We start from the raw sequence: 15932 nt of genomic DNA on the forward strand, positions 1-15932 counted from the left end.
AACTGAATTTCTTGAATGGAAAATATTTATTTATTACAATCATTTTGAACTTCAGTATAAAGATGTTTTACTTGTATTGAATAGTGCAATACCATGTTAAAATTGAGCATGTGGCCTTTTCAATGCATAGTTTAAGTTCACCTGGAGTTCAAACCCTGATTGAACAAAAACAGGTGGCTAACTTAAGGTTGGCTGTTATTTCCAGACAAAGTTATTGAAATGTCACGTAATCTGAAGGCTCTCATTGGAATTCTACCCAGAAATATCTGCAAGTCAAAATGTCCTTTAGGGACATTTTCTCTATGTTCGGTTGGCATATTCCTAGAGTAGGGGTTTTTGATTTACTTATCTTTGTTACATTAACATCCGCCCACCGTTGCATCCCTTTGTCTGTCTATCCTCAAGTTGTTGAGCAATGACCAAACAATGCATTCAGCTATGAAACAGTTCAGAATCATACCGTTCAACAATAAATCACAATGTACCAAATGCATTTACCTATGCATATTCTAAATGTGATGGAAAAAAAGATGGCTTCCAGTACAGAATTATAGTAAACAGTAAAATAAGTTCCAGTACAACGTATATTGTCTGATACTTCAACCATAAATACTGGTTTCATAGTGATGCAGAAAAGACAAACATTTAGTACTTGATCCTAAACTGCTTCACGTTTTTAAAATTAAAACAAAGGATTCAAAATTCTGTACAATTAAAGAATTAGCCCTTTACGGAGAAGAACGTTGAAAACAGACGGGACTCTGGTGTTAACACATCAACATGACTACAAGGACTTCAACTGGAGTAGAGTTGAGGTTACAGAGGGTAAGTGAGTAAAAGTAAGTGGTGCTGGATACACTGTAGACTGGAGGGGGATTCACAGTCAGATGGAAGCTCTTGTAGAAGAAATGTCACTGTTTTCAGTTAACCCAGACCCTTGCCCCTTCACCTGGAGTCCTTGACAATTAGCGTACCATACCTCATTAGGAATGTCTCATTCTACTTTACAAACTTCATTTTGGAAGTTTTCCGAGGTTGAAAGGTTGATTTATTTTGTATTTCCTAGCCCTGATAGAGTTAATTTCATGTCAGATTGGGTCTCATTCATTAAATAAACATGACTAATGAATGATTAAGAGCTATGATATCACATTGTTTAACAAGAGGCTGTTAAGTAAAAACAGATTTACAGCATTGAATATAGTTCAATTAGATAGGAATATGTATCAATTGTAAGTTAAAACAATAATTGAGAGAAATGAAATTCAAGGGGGAAAAAACAAAGCAACTCCTTTATCTGATCACTGAGAAACATTTGATCTTTGCCAAAAAATGTATTGTAGCTTTTACCCATAGTGTATGATTTAGTCTAAATTAAATGAGCTGAAAATAATGGAAAATGTTGCGCTTTGGATGTTAAAACCTGTCTGATGATATTTATCAAATCTGAGTCTCAGATTACCTCAGGTAGTGATTACTTCCTATATGGAGACAAAGAAAAACCAACCAATTTATTTCCATGCCAGCTACTCTGCACTCATCCAGTGAGATACAGACCAGTGTGGGTTTCCCTTGACGATGGATCTAATCAGGGGTGGTTGTCATTCCTGTCATTACTCTAGTGTTATTACAGGCAACCTTTAGTCAGAGGTGGTCACTGTGTCAAGGCTGCTGAGGTTTGGGGTGGAGGGGACCTCTTCATCATCGTCTGCTTTCAAGAGCGGGGTGGCGTCCTCCCCCGCCTCCTTCCGCCGGGCAAAACGTCAGTTGCGTTTGAGGGCAGCTTGCGCCGTGATGCTGAACACGTGAATGCGCAGGTGAGAGGCGATCTGGATGCACACGCCTGTGCAGTAGCGCGTCAAGTCAATCAACGACAGGACCTGGGGAGGAAATACAAGGACCGGCATGAGAAATGGACTTGATGCACATAGGGAAGTTGTTCCAGGGCAGTTTGTGGTTAGGGGAAACTTCTGGTCCTATCTATGTGGAAGACATCAACTGAAGTGGGTTGAAAATGACACCAGACCTGTACGAAAACAGTTTGATGACAGAACTACGAAATAGTGAAGACGTGAGAACTCACCATTGCGATCCAGAGGACTATGTGTTCGTCGATGAAGCTGTTGAAGTACTGGTTGAGGAAGAGGAGACCAGGCCCGATGAACGCCGTGTCTGGGAGATAAAGCTCACTCTTGGTCATGTGGGCCACCTGACACAAGGACAGAGGAACACAAAAGGAACATACAGATATTAGAGGAGGAACAGAGCTAATGAATGAGCTAAGGTAAATACTGGTATGGCTTTCACTGTTACATATGGAGGTCCCATTTATGAGAGGAAAAGTATTCATTGCTTGCTTGATAAGACACTCCAGAAAGACAGAAAAAAATATTTTTTTATGAATTTCCCTTCAGGCAGTAGACTAGAGATATTAATAGATTGAGAGATGACAGCAAAGTAAGAAAGTGGAGACTATAATATTAAATGGAGCGCTCACAACTAGCTTGTTGGCGATCTTGGCGACGACCATGCCGAAAGTCAGGATGTAGAGGCAGGGGTGCAGCTCAAAAAGTTGGTTGGATGACTTCTTGAAGATGATGAAGGCCAGTGTGAGGATGAGGCCGATGTGCATACCTGGTGCCAGCACACTGGTGTCCTAAGGAACACACAGCAAAATAGTGAATAACTTTGAATTGTTAACCTAGAATATAAGTTAAAAAAATTGTGTATTGTCCTAAAATGTACAGTGCCTTCACATGAAATCCAGCTTTATTTATACATCACATTTCAGACATGGAATGCAATGCAATGTGTTTTACAGAAAAAAACAACGAAAATAAAAGCTGAAATATTTACCACATAACAAACAGAAACTGAACAACTAAAAAGCACCATAAGGAAAAGCAAAGCTAAAAATATGTTTTAAGACCTCTTAAATATGTCCACAGTTTCAGCCCCCCTCAGGTTCTCTGGCAGGCTATTCCAGAAGCTGAGGGCATAATAACTAAAGGCTGCCTCTCCATGCCTCTTGGTCCTAGGCTTTGGGATAGTAAAAAGGCCAGTACCAGAGGACCTGAGGGACCTACTGGGTACATAACTTAAAAGCACTCAGAAAAAATTGACACCGCTTGAATTTTTCCACATTTAGTCGCTATGAAATCTCAGCAGCCGGTGATTGTCAAACAAATAACTGCAGGTCTCACGGTAATTGACTGTTAATTAACAAACACATTTAGCATCTCCTGGCTTCCAAACAAGCCACTAATGCAGACCTTGGGAACATCTACATTTGAAATATTCTAATAAATCCATGTAATATAGCCTACACCTTCACAATAAATCCATTATTTATTTTAGACAGGTCTAAAGAAACATGATATGAAGAAAATGTAGTCTATTTCAGAAGAACAGAATACACTGGAGGTGCTTACCAAGAAGACCGTGAATGTTCCTGAGTGGCCGAGTTACAGTTTTGACTTATATCCACATGAAAATCTATAGCAACACATGAAAATGGTTGTCTAGCAATGAAAAACCAATTTGGTAGAGCTTGAAGAATTTTGAAAATAATAAAAAATGCACAAATGTTGCACAATCCAGGTGAGGAAAGCTCTTTTAAGAGACTCACGGCTGTAATCGCTGCCAAATGTGCTTCTACAAAGTATTGACTCAGGGGCGTGAATACTTATGTAAATTAGATATTTCTGCATTTCATTTTCAATACATTAGCAAAAAAAAATGAAAACATTTTTTTTTATTTTTTATTCATTGTAACACAAAATGTGGAATAAGTCAAGGGGTATGAATACTTTCTGAAGTACTGTACATGCAACATTTTACTACCACGTCGGTGTAATAAAAAACACTAATCAACCCAAATATTTAGCTAAACGCGTCATTACATAATAATACTTACAGCCACGGTGGAGCCGTTCTTGCCGACGCCCCCATTGAGGATGACATGGAAGTAGTTATAGCAGGAGAACACGGCTCCCCCAATGATGCCCAAGATGGGGAAGGCGTACAGCTTCACCCCAAGGACGGGCAACTACAAGAGGGTAAAACAACCAAGAGTTTCAGTTAACAGAATTTATCAACTTCTGTCACAGCAGCTAGCGTTGTTTACACCAGTAAGCTGTGGGTGGGCGGGGCATGCTGCTGAGGCCAAGATGGGAGGAGAAGCCAATAATATTGCGTGGTGACATCAGCTGTTTGCTAGCCAGATCATGTGATCATGTCTACGCCACGGTGGATTAGCTACCCATAATTACCTTCTTACTTCTGATTGTGACTTTAGTCGTTAAGCCTCCACAGGCTGCACAGAGTGAAAGTGAAACAAAAGGACTATTTAATAACTAGTAGTCAGATTGTTGTGGGTTTGGTTGAGTGGTTATACAGTACATGTTAAAGTTTGGTTATGTTGCCTTATAGTGCCAAATGTTGGGGTAAAATGTCCAAGTCTCCAAATCCTACGGCTTAGTTGACAGAAAAGGAAAGAGAGAGAGTGTATGAGTGGGTATGGGAGTGTGTTAGGTTTGTGTGCATGGATAGATAAATGTATTGAAGCCATACCCTGTAGTCCCAAAGGGCCACTCCACCAAAAGCTGACATCACATACATGACAACGATGGCAATCTGGACCTCTGTCACATCAACCCTGGGTGGAGAGGAACTCATAGTTCAGAACAAGACTGTATATTTTATGAAGCACGATGGACTAGACTTAAGTACCATGTCAAAAACAAAAAAGTCATTATCTGCCCAGCAACAGGTAAACAAATAATATAATTGGGCATCATTCCTACTTACAGGCCAAAGCGCAGTGTTCCGGAAACATAGGTTTGCCAGTGTGCACAGAAGAACATGAACATCCCCACAAAGCCACAGAAGAACATCCAATCAGGGTAGCTTCCTATCCCACAGGATATACATGTTCCCACAGAAACAAACACTGGAGAGAGAGAGACAGAACTAAATGAGCAACAATGTGTCATACAGTGGCTTGCGAAAGTATACACCCCCTTGGCATTTTTCCTATTTTGTTGCCTTACAACCTGAAATTAAAATAGATTTGAGGGGTTTGTATCATTTGATTGACAAAACATGCCTACTTTGAAGATGCAAATACATTTTTGTGAAACAAACCAGAAATATGACACACAAAAAAAATAAAAAATAAAATAAAAACTTGAGCATGCATAACTATTCACCCCCTCAAAGTCAATACTTTGTAGAGCCACCTTTTGCAGCAATTACAGCTGCAAGTCTCTTGGGGTATGTCTCTATAACCTTGGCACATCTAGCCACTGGGATTTTTTGCCCATTCTTCAAGGAAAAACTGTTCCAGCACCTTCAAGTTGGATGAGTTCTGCAGGTGTACAGTAATCTTTAAGTCATACCACAGATTCTCAATTGGATTGAGGTCTGGGCTTTGACTAGGCCATTCCAAGACATTTAAATGTTTCTCCTTAAACCCCTTGAGTGTTGCTTTAGCAATATGCTTTGGGTCATTGTCCTCCTGGAAGGTGAATCTCCGTTCCAGTCTCAAATCTCTGGAAGACAAACAGGTTTCCCTCAAGAATTTCCCTGTATTTAGCGCCATCCATCATTCCTTCAATTCTGATCTGTTTCCCAGTCCCTGCCGATGAAAAACATCGCTTAAAGTGGTTCTATGGACAGATACTCCAATCTCCGCTGTGGAGCTTTGCAGCTCCTTCAGGGTTATCTTTGGTCTCTTTGTTGCCCCTCTGATTAATGCCCTCATTGCCTGGTCTGTGAGTTTTGGTGGGCGGCCCTCTCTTGGCAGGTTTGTTGTGGTGCCATATTCTTTCTATTTTTTTATTTTTTTTTAAATAATGGATTTAAATGGTGCTCCGTGGGATGTTCAAAGTTTCAGATATTTTTTTATTACAACCCTGATCTGTACTTCTCCACAACTTTGTCCCTGACCTGTTTGGAGAGCTCCTTGGTCTTCATGGTGCCGCTTGCTTGGTGGTGCCCCTTGCTTACTGGTGTTGCAGACTCTGGGGTCTTTCAGAACAGGTGTATACAGTTGAAGTCAGAAGTTTACATACATCTTAACCAAATACATTTCAACTCAGTTTTTCACAATTCCTGACTTTTAATCCGAGTAAAAATTCCCTGTCCTAGGATCACCACTTTATTTTAAGAAAGTGAAATATCAGAATAACAGTAGAGAGAATGATTTATTTAATATTTTATTTCTTTCATCACATTCCCAGTGGGTCAGAAGTTTACATACACTCAATTAGTATTTGGTAGCATTGCCTTTAAATTGTTTAACTTGGGTCAAACGTTTCGGGTAGCCTCCACAAGCTTCCCACAATAAGTTGGGTGAATTTTGGCCCATTCCTCCTGACAGAGCTGGTGTAACTGAGTCAGGTTTGTAGGTCTCCTTGCTCGCATACGCCTTTTCAGTTCTGCTCACAAATTTTCTATGGGATTGAGGTCAGGGCTTTGTGATGGCCACTGCAATACCTTGACTTTGTTGTCCTTAAGCCATTTTGCCACAACTTTGGAAGTATGCTTGGGGTCATTGTCCATTTGGAAGACCCTTTTGCAACCAAGCTTTAACTTCATGACTGATGTTTTGAGATGTTGCTTCAATATATCCACATAAATTTCCTCCCTCATGATGCCATCTATTTTGCTAAGTGCACCAGTCCCTCCTGCAGAAAAGCACCCCCACAATATGATGCTGCCACCCCCATGCTTCACGGTTGGGATGGTGTTCTTCAGCTTGCAAGCCTCCCCCCTTTTTCCTCCAAACATAACAATGGTCATTATGGCCAAACAGTTATATTTTGATTCATCAGACCAGAGGACATTTCTCCAAAAAGTACAATCTTTGTCCCCATGTGCAGTTGCAAACCGTAGTCTGGCTTTTTTTAATGGCGGTTTTGGAGCAGTGGCTTCTTCCTTGCTGTACGGCCTTTCAGGTTATGTCCATATAGGACCTGTTTTACTGTGGATATAGATACTTCTGCACCTGTTTCCTCCAGCATATTCACAAGGTCCTTTGCTGTTGTTCTGGGATTGATTTGCACTTTTCGCACCAAAGTACGTTCATCTCTAGGAGACAGAACGCGTCTCCTTCCTGAGCGGTGTGATGGCTGCGTGGTCCCATGGTGTTTATACTTGCGTACTATTGTTTGTACAGATGAACGTGGTACCTTCAGGCGTTTGGAAATCCCTCCCAAGGATGAACCAGACTTGTGGAGGTCTACAATTTCTTTCCTGAGGTCTTGGCTGATTTCTTTTGATTTTCCCATGATGACAAGCAAAGAGGCACTGAGTTTGAAGTTAGGCCTTGAAATACATTCACAGGTACAACTCCAATTGACTGAAATTATGTCAATTAGCCTATCAGAGGCTTCTAAAGCAATGCCATTTTCTGGAATTTTCCAAGCTGTTTAAAGGCTCAGTCAACTTAGTGTATGTAAACTTCTGACCCACTGGAATTGTGATACAGTGAATTCTAAGTGAAATAATCTATCTGTAAACAACTGTTGGAAAAATTACTTGTGTCATGCACAAAGTAGATCTCCTAACCAACTTGCCAAAACTATAGTTTGTTAACAATACATTTGTCGAGTGGTTGAAAAACGAGTTTTAATGACTCCAACCTAAGTGTATGTAAACTTCCGACTTCAACTGTATATACTGAGATCATGTGACACTTAAATAAAGTCCACCTGTGTGCAATCTAACTAATTATGTTACTTCTGAAGGTAATTGGTTGCACCAGATCTTATCTAGGGGCTTCATAGCAAAGGGGGTGAATACATATGCACACACCACTTTTCATTTACATTTTTTTTTTTTTTTAACAAGTTATTTTTTCCATTTCACTTCATCAATTTGGAATATTTTGTGTATGTCCATTACCTGAAATACAAATAAATATCCATTTAAATTACAGGTCGTAATGCAATAAAATAGGAAAAACACCAAGGGGGATGAATACTTTTGCAAGGCACTGTACTTCTGATGCATAGAACAATGTATGTTGTCATTCAATATGATACACTGGTTGCTATGAAGCTAAACACTAAATTCGATCTAGTCCAGACTCTAGACAAAAGTACAGGGGAGCCCCACGGCTTGAAACACACTTGGTCAGGTACTGTAAAGCACCACAAATTCAAACAGGCAACAAAAAGATTATTTGGCCCGCACCTGTGGAGACAGCATCACAGCCGTGGTCAAAGAGCTCCCCCAGCGCAGAGCTGCTGTTTGTCCTCCGGGCCTGCTTCCCATCGATGGCATCCAGCGACTGATAGATGAACAGGCCCAACGCACTCAGGATGAAGGCCCATGCTGGAGCCTGGAAAGAGGTAGGGAGACAGAGGGAGGGAAGGAGGGAGAGCGAGAGGGGGGGGGGGGTTGATTAAACAAGACGATGGAATGACCTGGTTTCTATTTCAACTAGGACAAACTTTTCCTCCACCATCCCCCGTTGAAGTGAAAGGTCTCGTTCTTTGTTTACTCCCAGTCATAAGACAAACAGACTTGTTTACATGAGATGCAGGGTGTATTTCCAAATCAAATCAGTGAAGATTGAAGAAAGCCATGACACACATTGGGGAAAGTTGTTTATCTTATTTTGAGTCACTTCTTGCAAAACAGAGAGTTGCTTGTGTTTGACAAGTTTCCTTCAACACGGGTTTGCTTTCTCTAACAGACATGTTCTAACATTTTCTAAAACGTATGCTTACTACAGCTGTTTTCTAGAAAATCATTTGAAAGGCAAAACAGCATAATGCAGGCCTGGGCAATTATTTTGACAGATATATCTACTGTAAATCACGTGCCACTTATTTTACTTTTTTTTAACATGCACAGAAATAAACCACATCCATGTTCTCATTTCGGTAGGTATTTTCATTATTAAAAACATGCAATGAACTACATGGAGGGAGAAGTACTGTGCATTCAGCACCACAGACAGAACTCTTGTTAACAGGTATGCACAAAAACACAAGAGAGCGAGCTCAAAATTACATTTAAAAACTACTCAGTCTGAGGAGTGAAGTCTGATGGGCATTGACTAGAGCAGTGAAGTCTCTGATGGGCATTGACTAGAGCAGTGAAGTCTCTGATGGACATTGACTAGAGCAGTGAAGTCTCTGATGGGCATTGACTAGAGCAGTGAAGTCTCTGATGGGCATTGACTAGAGCAGTGAAGTCTCTGATGGGCATTGACTAGAGCAGTGAAGTCTCTGATGGGCATTGACTAGAGCAGTGGAGTCTCTGATGGGCATTGACTAGAGCATTGAAGTCAGCTATAGTTTCTGACGTCGCTATGTGCAGGATTGCTGAGAGGTGAGAGTCAGTAAGAGATGATCTGTGCCTTGACTTGTTATATTTCATCACTGAAAATGTCTGTTCACATACATCGGTTGACCCAAACAGTACAAACATATTCTCAGCATGACTCCTAACCTTTGGAAAGTGTTGTTCATCAAAGATGCATAGAACCTCGTCAGTGACATCGTTTTGAATATTTCTCCAATCACTGCATCAGACTGAAGATTGATAAGCTCAAGTCGCAGGTCAGTGGGAGCGTTATCCACATTGAAGGTGAAAGGAGAGGAAACCAACAGCATGTCATTTTCCAACACTTTGAAATTCTCAAAACGACGAGAAAACTCACCATTCAAAGCACGCAGCAGCGATGTATACTTCTCCCGCTGGTCATCTGATAGGGAACAGACTAGTAGTGTGGGAAAGTGGGTGAGATTGTTGGCTTCTACTTGGTGGGTCAGGAGGAGTAATTTTCCCTTGAAGGCTTTGACAAGGCTGTAGATCTGATGTGCAAAAAGGCCCTTCCCTTGTAGTTTGGAATTCAGTTCATTCATGAGGGCCATGATGTCCACGGTGAAGGCAAAGTCAGCCAACCATTCTTTATCTTGCAGTTGAGGGAAATCCACATAATATTTTCCTTTCAATTGCAAAAACTCAATCTCTACTTCAGGTCCCACACCCTTTTAAGCACCTTCCCAAAACTCAGCCATCTCACGTTTGTGTGGTAGTCGAGATCTGCATGACCCGACTGTCTCTTCCAACAGGGAGACAAACTGCATGTGGTTTAAAGATTTTGCTCTTATGAAGTTTACCACTTTAGTGACTGTATCCACAACATGGCTCATTTTCAGAACACATTTACAGAACACCTCCTGATGAATAATGCAATGCAGGAAAATAATTTTCTGATCTGGGTTCAGCTCAGCTACTTGATCTTGTATCCTTTCCAAAAGGCCAACATTTTTTCCTGTCACGTTTGAGCACCCATCAGTGGTGACACTGGATACCTTTTCAAAACTCAGTCCCAGCTTTGCCACACACTTATTAACCTCCTCCAATAAATCTTTCCCTGTGGTTGTGCTCTTCATTGACAGCGCTGAAGCAAGCTCCTCTGTAATTTCAAAGTCTGGGGTTATGCCTGGTAAGAATATCAACAACTGCGCCGTGTCGCGTTCATCAATGCTCTTATCCAGGGCCAAGGAGAAATAGGTGAAATCCTTTACCTTGTCTTTCAACTGTTGTTCCATATTCTCTGCGATGTCCTCAACACACTATGTCTAGGGTTGCAAAGGGTTTGAATTTGGGGTATTTTAATTAAATTAATTTAAAACAAAGTTAGCTTATAACAGTGAACCTTTTTTGTGGGATACACATTAGGCAATTTTAGGTCTTGTGGCATATTTTGGTTAAACTATCCCCAATTCAATGGAATTGCAACCCTCTACATGCACAGTGCACTCTTCCATCACATGTACAGCTGATTCTCAAGATCTTACACACTAATGAGATGCTTTGAGCCCACACTACTACACTGTCTGAGCCAAGGACAACATGCTTTCTGGTAAGTTTTGATTACAATACTAGGTGGGGTGAATATATTTTATATGACATACATGATTTTTTGTTAACTAATAAATAGTAGCCTACATCAAAGTGTGTTTAAATCATTGCTAACAATTTCTGCTAGTTAGTTTTTGCTACCATGTGGGTTTTAGCTTGCTTGAGCCTGCTAACTGAGAAGTGTTAATTCACCTGTTTCCATACATGTTTCATTTTAAAACATTTATCTTACAAAGGAGTTGTTTAATCTAACTGCTTAACTATTTATCTGTACATGGAATTGTATTTGGATTAAAAAATATTAAAAAATTCTAATCTTTACAGGAAAATGCCACGGGCACTATCTTTCACTGCAGCTAATATAGAAGGAAAAGCTGTGTACATTTGCAAATACTGTGCCAAATCATACGTGAAGAATGCAACAAAGATGCAGAAGCATCTGGCCAAGTGCATAAAGTTCCCTCAGCGCTCACAAGCAACCTCTGACAAAAGTCCCTCTACTTCTATTCGAGGTGAAAATGATGAATCAGACATCTTATCGATAGCAACAGCTAATGGTCCTCCTGGAATCAGAACTTTTGACTCAATGGAGGAACGTAGTCAGAAATGCTGATGAATGTCTTGCTCGAGCTGTGTATGCAACTGGTTCACCTCTGATGCTCACAGGCAATGTGTATTGGAAGAGATTTCTGAATGTTCTTCGCCCAGCATACACCCCTTCAACCAGACATGCTTTATCTACTCATTTGCTGGATGCAGAGTTCAGAGTTCAAGTGAAGGTCAAGCAAATCATAGAGAAAGCAGACTATTGCAATCATCTCTGATGGGTGGTCAAATGTTCGTGGGCAAGGAATAATTAACTACATCATCTCCACCTCTCAATCAGTATTCTAGAAGAGCACAGACACAAGGGACAACAGACACACCGGTCTCTACATTGCAGATGAGCTGAAGGCAGTCATCAATGACCTTGGACCACAGAAGGTATTTGCACTGGTGACAGACAATGCTGCAAACATGAAGGCTGCTTGGTCTAAAGTGGAGGAGTCCTATCCTCACATTACACCCATTGGCTGTGCTGCTCATGCATTGAATCTGCTCCTCAAGGACATCATGGCACTGAAAATGGATACACTCTACAAGAGAGCCAAGGAAATGGTTAGGTATGTGAAGGGTCATCAAGTTATAGCAGCAATCTACCTCACCAAGCAAAGTGAGAAGAATAAGAGCACCACATTGAAGCTGCCTAGCAACACCCGTTGGGGTGATGTTGTCATCATGTTTGACAGTCTCCTAGAGGGGAAGGAGTCTCCAAGAAATGGCCATATCACAGTCTGACGATATGGACAGCCCCATCAAGAGGATCCTCATGGATGATGTATTTCAGGAGATAGTGGCAAGCAGCCTGAAACTCCTGAAACCTATAGCAGTAGCCATTGCACGGATTGAGGGAGACAATGCCATCCTGTCTGATGTTCAGAGTCTACTTGCAGATGTAAGAGAAAACATCCGTACTGCCCTGACCAGTTCACTGTTGCTCCAAGCAGAGGAAACTGCAGTTCTGAAATACATCAAAAAGCGTGAAGACATCCGCAGCGTGCATGTTGGACCCAAAGTATGCTGGCAAGAGCATCCTGTCTGGTGCATAGATCAACAAGGCCTATGGTGTCATCACTACCGTATCTCGCCACCTTGGCCTGAATGAGGGCAAGGTTCTTGGCAGTCTGGAGAAGTACACTTCCAAGGAAGGGCTTTGTGATGGAGATGAGATATGTTGGCACGACTGCCATATTGCATCAGCCACCTGGTGGAAGGGACTTTGTGGATCTGAGGCTCTTTCCCCTGTTGCCTCCATCATCCTCCAAATCCCACCAACATCAGCTGCCTCAGAGCACAACTGGTCCTTGTTTGGGAACACACACACACACACACCAAAGCATGCAACAGGCTGACCAATACAAGGATGGAAAAATTGGTGGCCATCCGTGCAAATTTGAGGCTTTTTGAGCCTGACGAGCCACCCTCAACAAGGTTGGAAAGTGAAGATGAGGCCTCAGAGTCTGATGTTCAATAGGTGGACATTGAGGAGGTCCATGTAGAAGACATGGAAGCCTGAGAGGATGACAACCAAAGCTTTCGTTTCTAGACTATCATTTTACAGATGTGTTGAAAACATTTTTGGGAGATGCGATGGATCATTGGGAATCATTTAATATTCCCTTTTGTTGTTCAGTGAAATCATCCCATGTGAAGAGTCAACTCAATTAAAGTTACATTTGTAAGTAAATTATTTATATTTCTATTGGAAGGATTTAATCATTTGCAATTATGTCTACTTATGATAAGATAAAATGTTTATGTTTCTGTCTCCATATGGTATGCTAAATATATCCAATGCAAAAAACATTACATTTAAATGGTATTAATATTAATTTGCATATATTTCCAATAATTCCCATATATTCCCGTTAATTCCCATAGAAAGTTTCCACCTCTGAATATTCCCCAAATTGTGCAACCCTAGCTGTGTCACTGTTCGTCTTGACAGGGAAACATTTTCAAACAGCTCTTTCTTGTCGGGGGAAAGTATTGCTCCAGAGTCAATGAAACATTCTTTAAAACATTTGCCCTCAGTGAATGGCTTGCTATATTTAGCAATTTTGTGGGACAGTGCCCTCTGCTCAGAAGACAGTCCTATATTTCTCTGCATGCTTCGTCTGGAAGTGTCGGGACAAGTTGTAGTCTTTCAAGACAGCGATGCTCTCTTTGCACACAGCTTTCCCTGATACCTCAATAAAGAAATATTTCAATAACTTATTCATTTGAATGACCCTCCCAACCCCCACCACACACAGACACACATGTGTGAGTGTGTAAGAAAAAAAAAGTGAAAGTATGGTTAAGGAAAGTAGATGACCTGACTGGGTGAGTTCCTACCACTGGGTCTTGAAGTATTCCCAGCCATCTGGACATTAGGGGTGAGCCAACAATCAGTGTTTATCATCTCTATACAACAATGTACGAGTAGTGGAGCCAGACATTTGTTGGTGGGTGGGCCTCAAGACATTTGGGTGGGACAATTTTTTTCTTTAAATAAATACAACTTTATTTTTATTTATTTAGGAAAACGGCTAACTTTCTGACATTCTACAAAATGTTACCATGGGGCAAAGAGAACTTAGCTTTTTTTGTTGCCCAATCTGATTCGATGGGTCTGGCTTTCCAGTAGGTGGGCCCGGGCTCAAGCGGTTGCAATGTCCTGTGCTGTACTGTACTCTTCTCTCTGCACTGTACTTGCCTGTGTTCTCTCAACACAACACTACTGTTTTGGCCTGTGTGTTTGTCCCATTGGTTTGTCCACCACAACTATTTTGACAGTAGTTCTTTTTTCTCTTTCTAGATATCCTGCTGTTCTCCAGTCCCTTCCTCTGCCAACACCACAAACTGCTCTTCAGTAACCCCTGTCCCCCCAAAAAGCCCTTTCTGTATACAGGTAGTCATCTTAGTTACATGGCTCTCAGGCAAGTTCGGTATTGAGTATAGGTGTACAGGATCACCCTTGACATATTTTCAGTTGGCCAGTGACAGTGGTGTATGCTGCAGCTCATGTCCAGCTCATTTAGTTATTCAAAGCTGTACTGTATATACAGAATGCAAATGGAGACAGGTTACATGTAAGTCCATGGCTGCATTGACAACTTGTGCTGCATATAAAATGCCCTTGTTGAATTGTCTGCTGCACAAACCTGCCTGGAGCTTGATGGAATCTGGACTTTGTGTCAGTGGTGAGATTCCAATCTGTACTGTGGGATAGGTGGACAAAGGTATAGAACTAATACACATATTGTAACTAGTCTCTGAATACCTGACAGACACACGCCTGAACGCACACTATACAAAGGACAGAAAAGAAGCCAAACAGGCAAAGGGTAGGTTCACACACACCCTCTCTCTTTCGTCAGAGAATCGACCTAAGTGGATGACAGGTCATAGTATGAACACGTGACATTGTTAAACCCTACGTATTCGCCCTGTTATTGGTTTGCTGACTATGGTTGAAGTTGTATACCTATTGTTATCGATTTGCTTATTTTACATGATCCAATCAAAGTTCAAACTTGCAATAGGTAAAGTTAATTACTTTAGTTTTCCTTGAACAAACATTCAGCCAGACTTTCTCCCAGTTACCTTAAAATTACTATTCACTTGATTTGTGAGTGGATGAGCAAACATGGTGGCAACTTTGACACTAACTCTTATTTTGCATTTTAATCAAGCAAATGCATTAAGTCAACAACAATAGGCTATTAGACAAACTTTCGAGGAACAAAACATTAGATAGTTGACTGTGCACATTGTCCACCAACTATTCTGATGCTTTGAGCAGTTGTAAAGTAACAATAGTGCTGTAAATGGATTCGAGTTGCAACAATGTTACACATGATCTCAGAGTTACAATGCTGTCATGGGGTGTTGCTACATGGCTACTCGAAAGTTTCCCCCCCAAGGTCGCAAAGCACTTACCTCCTCTGTTGCCGTTGGGCAGTAAACCACCAACACTACAGTTGTGACTATATTTATTACCAGTCCAATTATAGTCAGAGTATTAGGCGCTACCCAAGTTGGAATTTGTTGGACCAGCCAATTCCAATATATCTGACAAGGAGGTTCGAAAAGGGATCGACCCGAAGCGCTATATTTGTGCTCCTCCAGCCGCTTGAGTTGTGCGGCTGACAGCGGCTCCGGCCACAAGAAATGTGGCATTGTTTTCAGCTTCGGCGCTACGAAAAGTAGCCAATCACCCAGCGATAGTCTTGACGTTCCTGTCGGTTTCAGGCACTGATGTCTTCTCGCGATCGCCCAGAAAATACTTGCTCATTTGGCAGTTACGTGTGAATAGTCATTTTTCCAGAGCGGAACCATGAATGTCGATATTTTTTCCGTTTGTGATTGAGAATTGCGTTTCAGCAGGAAGCAAGTCTCCGGAAGGGAATGAGGCCGGGAATTTCAAATGAAATGTAGTCATTTGACCGCTAGGAGCAGTG

At 41.3% G+C, this 15932-nt stretch overlaps 1 protein-coding gene across 1 annotated transcript; it reads right to left on the minus strand.

The window, feature by feature from the left end:
- Positions 1-7: 7 nt before the first annotated feature.
- On the minus strand, positions 8-15873 carry LOC120032070 (cholinephosphotransferase 1). Its single transcript, XM_038978014.1, has 8 exons — positions 15412-15873; positions 8200-8347; positions 4810-4951; positions 4573-4657; positions 3917-4048; positions 2498-2656; positions 2084-2209; positions 8-1880 (listed from the first exon to the last, which is right to left on the minus strand). The coding sequence occupies exons 1-8, from the start codon at positions 15649-15651 to the stop codon at positions 1764-1766; spliced, it is 1149 nt and encodes a 382-aa protein (XP_038833942.1). The 5' UTR covers positions 15652-15873; the 3' UTR covers positions 8-1763.
- Positions 15874-15932: the final 59 nt, after the last annotated feature.

Source organism: Salvelinus namaycush, chromosome 38 (assembly GCF_016432855.1).
Source record: "Salvelinus namaycush isolate Seneca chromosome 38, SaNama_1.0, whole genome shotgun sequence".
Lineage (NCBI taxonomy): Eukaryota > Metazoa > Chordata > Actinopteri > Salmoniformes > Salmonidae > Salvelinus > Salvelinus namaycush.

Bases quoted from the DNA above. Each gene is read 5' to 3' on its own strand.
- LOC120032070 (XM_038978014.1), bottom strand. From the start codon at position 15,651: ATGCCACATTTCTTGTGGCCGGAGCCGCTGTCAGCCGCACAACTCAAG. The intron at 4,952-8,199 runs GTGCGGGCCAAA...CTCTCTCTCCAG, and splicing joins CTGTGATGCTGTCTCCACAG to TGTTTGTTTCTGTGGGAACA. The intron at 4,658-4,809 runs GTAAGTAGGAAT...CTCTCCACCCAG, and splicing joins GGAACACTGCGCTTTGGCCT to GGTTGATGTGACAGAGGTCC.